We start from the raw sequence: 4,544 nt of genomic DNA on the forward strand, positions 1-4,544 counted from the left end.
TAATTTTTTTTTTTTTTTTTTTTTTTTTTTTTGAGACGGAGTCTGGCGCTGTCGCCCAGGCTGGAGTGCAGTGGTGCGATCTCGGCTCACTGCAAGCTCCGCCTCCCGGGTTTACGCCATTCTCCTGCCTCAGCCTCCCGAGTAGCTGGGACTACAGGCGCCCGCCACCTCGCCCGGCTATTTTTTTGTATTTTTTTAGTAGAGACGGGGTTTCACTGTGTTAGCCAGGATGGTCTCGATCTCCTGACCTCGTGATCCGCCCGTCTTGGCCTCTCAAAGTGCTGGGATTACAGGCTTGAGCCACCGCGCCCGGCCGACACTGGCTAATTTTTATTGAGCACTTTTTTGTAAGCACGTTTCACTGCTGCAAGCACATTGAATGTATTAATCACTTAATCTTCAGTGCAAGTCACTGACACAGATACCATATTTAACTCCCATTTTACAGAGATGAAACAGAGACAAAGGAAAGTTTAAGTAACTTTCACAAGGTCACAGAGATAATATATCCCAAAGCCAAAATCCAATATTCAGTTGCCTGGCTCCAGAGTAAACCCTTTTACCCACTAGACCATACTACTCACAGATTCCTACACTGATTCCAAGCAAGAGACAATTCCATAAACGTTTCTTGCTGTGTTAAACTTACATAACAAGCATCACTTGCTTGTTTTATTTCTGATTACACATGATATGCTAGTAAACTCTGAAAGCTGGATCACAGCCTTTTATTTCTTGTAGCCTTTGGAATTTTTTTTTTTTTTTTGATACAGAGTCTCGCTCTGTCACCCAGGCTGGAGTGCAGTGGCCTGATCTCGGCTCACTGCAAGCTCCACCTCCCGGGTTCATGCCATTGTCCTGCCTCAGCCTCACGAGTAGCTGGGATTACAGCACCCGCCACCACGCCCAGCTAATTTTTTTGTCTTTTTAGTAGAGACAGGGTTTTCACCATGTTAGCCAGGATGGTCTCGATCTCCTGACCTCGTGATCCGCCCACCTTGGCCTCCCAAAGTGCTGGGATTAAGGGTGTGAGCCACTGCACCCCGCTGTAATGTGGTCTTTTTGGTTGTCTACATGTAGCAGGCAATTTCACAATTATGAGAATTAGCATAATCAAGAACAATGACATGAGAATTCTTACTATCACATTTGCTTCTACCAGCCACACACCTGGAATCCTCTAGCCTTTGTTTTTACTCTGCAAATCAGTATGCATTTCAGGATCTTTAATTGTCCTAATACCTGCCTTTTCTACCTTTTCCATCCCGACTCATCTTTTGCTAGTTCTGCCTACTTATAACTTTAGCCCCATGTCATTAAAAACTCAGCCATCCAGGAGAGTGGCGTGAACCTGGGAGGCAGAGCTTGAAGTGAGCCGAGATCCCGCCACTGCACTCCAGCCTGAGCGACAGAGCCAGACTCCTTCTCAAAAACAAAACAAAACAAAACAAAACTCAGCCATCCTGCGTTTGTTTCATATTTATTCTGTTAAGTGCCCAACGAAAGTATGGACTTACTAGATAAAGGATACTTTGTATACTATGTGTGTAACTTTGTTAGCCTATCTCTGTCATAGCTAGAGTTCCCTGGGTTTTGGTGGTAAATGAAAATATTTCTTGCTGATCATCTCCTTGCCCCAAACCACACATTTTCTCTGGTCTTTCTGTATCCAAAGAGCTTGAAGACGTGGATGGGGGGCTTATTTCTTGTCTGGTCATAGACAGCAGCATTCCTATCTTCCTATAAGGGACAATACAGGAAAGTTATTTCCTTTTCATTCCTTTTCCGTATCATTTCTCTTCCTCTTAGAGAATATCATGTAAACAGTGATTTTAGTAAAGTTGAAGAGAGAGACGATGGTACCACTATCCTAGTATATTAGAAAATATTTCCTTCTTCTACACGTCCTTTCCTGTTTCTAGTCACACTGGCACATGGACTTATTTCCACAAAGAAATCAGTTAAGGCAGCAGTTTTAATTTGTTGGAAGATAGTTGTTGTGAAGGGAGAGAAGGAGAAAAAGAAGGAGGAGAAGGAAAAGGAGCCAATTTTTACTGTTAAAGAAAGTGTACTAACCTTAATACTTCTATCCTGAAGTGAGGTGCTTGAGGAGAAATGGGTGAAGAAAAAATGACTGTCATTTTCTCTGTTCAAAAAAGGTCCCAGGTAAGGGAGCATATTTTTCCAGAATTAAGGGTGAAGAAGAGAAGACAAAAATAACTTCACAAAAAAACCATTCACCTATCACAAAACTCCTTCAGTTCCCTTTTTTTCTCCCCACTTCAGCCATTTCTTCTCCCATGATAATGTCAAGGAAAGCATTATTGAGTAGGTTTGCTTCCCAATAATATTCACCAGCTTCCCCACAAAAGACATGTAAGCAGAGAAATATGGTCTGAGGAAAAACAGTATGCCTGCTATGCAACAGAACTTCAAGAAAAGCCCCCAGCTCATCCTCCGACCACATTGTCATCCCTAGGCCCCTCTAATGTAGAAATTCCAAAGTTCCTGTTGACACCCCCGATGCTCTGCAATGAGCATGCTGAGTTTCTTTTTCCCTCCCCGCAATACTGCCTTTTTCTCCATTCATTTGTACATGCTTTTTTCTTAAGCTGGAAGGACTTCTCTCAATTTAGGTATTTTCTAGGAAAACTTTTTCACCTCTTTGAGTAGGTGCCCCTACGATGTGCTTTTTGCCCCCACAGCAACCTTCACTTACTCGTTTATTGCACACGTACTATGCCATATATACTGTGTGATACCTAATAGGGGTCCCGCTGTGAGTACTACACTTCCAAAATGGACACTGGGTAAAGAATGGTTTTGATAATTATTTTATACTTATAAGAAACAAATAATTTATGTGCTATGTAACTTACGTAAAAAAGGTTAATAGTATACCTTGGAAATTATTTTACCAACCTAAGATAGCCTTTTACTGAAAACTCTCAATAAAACTACGATCAATCCAATTTATGAAATACATGTACAGAAATACAGAGTACATCCAAACTGTATACTAAAATAATGTCATTTGTTTTTATTAATACATGGAATTCCAAATTAGAAATCTATCAATATATGAAGCAAATAGGTAACAAAAGTAAAACACATTGTCATCTAACTAGATGCCAAAAAGCATTTGCTAGAATACAACATTCACTCTTAGTAAAATGTCTCAGTAATCTAAGCTTAGGAGAATAATTCATTAAGATAATGAAGATTATTTCTCTTTAACAGTTGATCAGTATAATTACAAATGGTGAGACATTGGAGGCATTTTCCTAAAAGTCATTCAAAAATGCATTATTATTTAACATCTTCCCCTGAATGATCCAACAATAGAAAAAATATCATTGCATGTACTATCATATTTCAAGTTCCATCATGCTTTCACAGTTGCTCTAAGTTTTTCTTCTAGAATGCTGACTTTCTGGCATGTGATAGGCATGGTATACATGTGAGACTAATCTGTCAGATAGTACCACCACTGCAGATTGTAGTCTTGGAGTATAGTAAGGACAAGGGGCAATGCACATGTATAATATTAAAAAAGAAAGAAGTTTCTAATAATAAAAATGATTGCAATTTTGTACTTATGTGTCTGAAGAAACACCACCAAAATGTTAACTGTGGATTTCTCTGGAATGTGAGACTTATGGCACTAATAATTTATCTTCTCCATATTTTCCAAACAATTTTTAATTAACCTATATGTTATTATTATATATATCAGAAATAGTGTTTTCACATTTTTCCTGGAAGGTAATAGTGGCAAAAATGTGTAGAATGGACAGTTTTCTCTAAAAACCAAGTAGGAAATAAAACAGACAATGAACAGGAAGTTGGAGAGGGGCTTTATGTTATATCATATTACATAGATTAATTCAATGCCATTTAGTGTTCTTATGTCCACCAATGAATCTAACACGTATATTCATCATCAGGAGACATACTGATACAGCCTCAGTTATTGCAAAAAGATTCTAGAACCTACCATTTAGAATGTGATCAAACTTAGCAGTGCTGATAGGAAGCACTGTAGAGCATCCGGCAGTATCACACAAGAAAAAGAAAGACAGAGGTAATGCCTGGTGGGTGGGAGGGAGGCTAGGGAAACATCAGGGGCTTCTGTTACCTCTGGTTTTTTCTTTGTTATAAAAATGTAGAATTTCAGTTTCTTGATTCTCCAGATTTTATTCATCTCTCCCCAAAGTCTCCATCAAAAATCGATTCTCAGTATTGGGCATCACCTATGGGAAGAACGCAAACTTCACATGAGAACTGTGGATTGTGAAGCATTCACCCTTCTTCTCCCATGTTTACTAGCAGGAGAGAGTAGTTGTAACACATGAGCACTCACCCAGATTGCCTGATTTTTAACCCAAGGAACCTTTTGAAGCAGGGTATGTTATACCCACCAGGAAAGGTTTCTTCAGGAGGGAATTTCAGCACTAAATATTACATCCTATATCCTGCTTCATCCAGATTTTTCCTACCGTTTATAAAACAACTTTGCTGTTCACAATATGAGAAAAACAAGG

At 39.3% G+C, this 4,544-nt stretch overlaps 1 protein-coding gene across 1 annotated transcript in view; it reads right to left on the minus strand.

The window, feature by feature from the left end:
• The window catches only part of LOC112607694 (olfactory receptor 13D1-like), a 4,849-nt gene extending 2,708 nt beyond the window's left edge, over window positions 1-2,141 (minus strand). Inside the window, 1 exon segment of the mRNA XM_025358865.1 lies at window positions 2,077-2,141. Within this exon segment, the coding sequence (XP_025214650.1) occupies window positions 2,077-2,141 (65 nt within the window).
• Window positions 2,142-4,544: the final 2,403 nt, after the last annotated feature.

The sequence above is a fragment of the Theropithecus gelada genome, chromosome 15 (genome assembly GCF_003255815.1).
Source record: "Theropithecus gelada isolate Dixy chromosome 15, Tgel_1.0, whole genome shotgun sequence".
NCBI classification, from domain to species: Eukaryota; Metazoa; Chordata; class Mammalia; order Primates; family Cercopithecidae; genus Theropithecus; species Theropithecus gelada.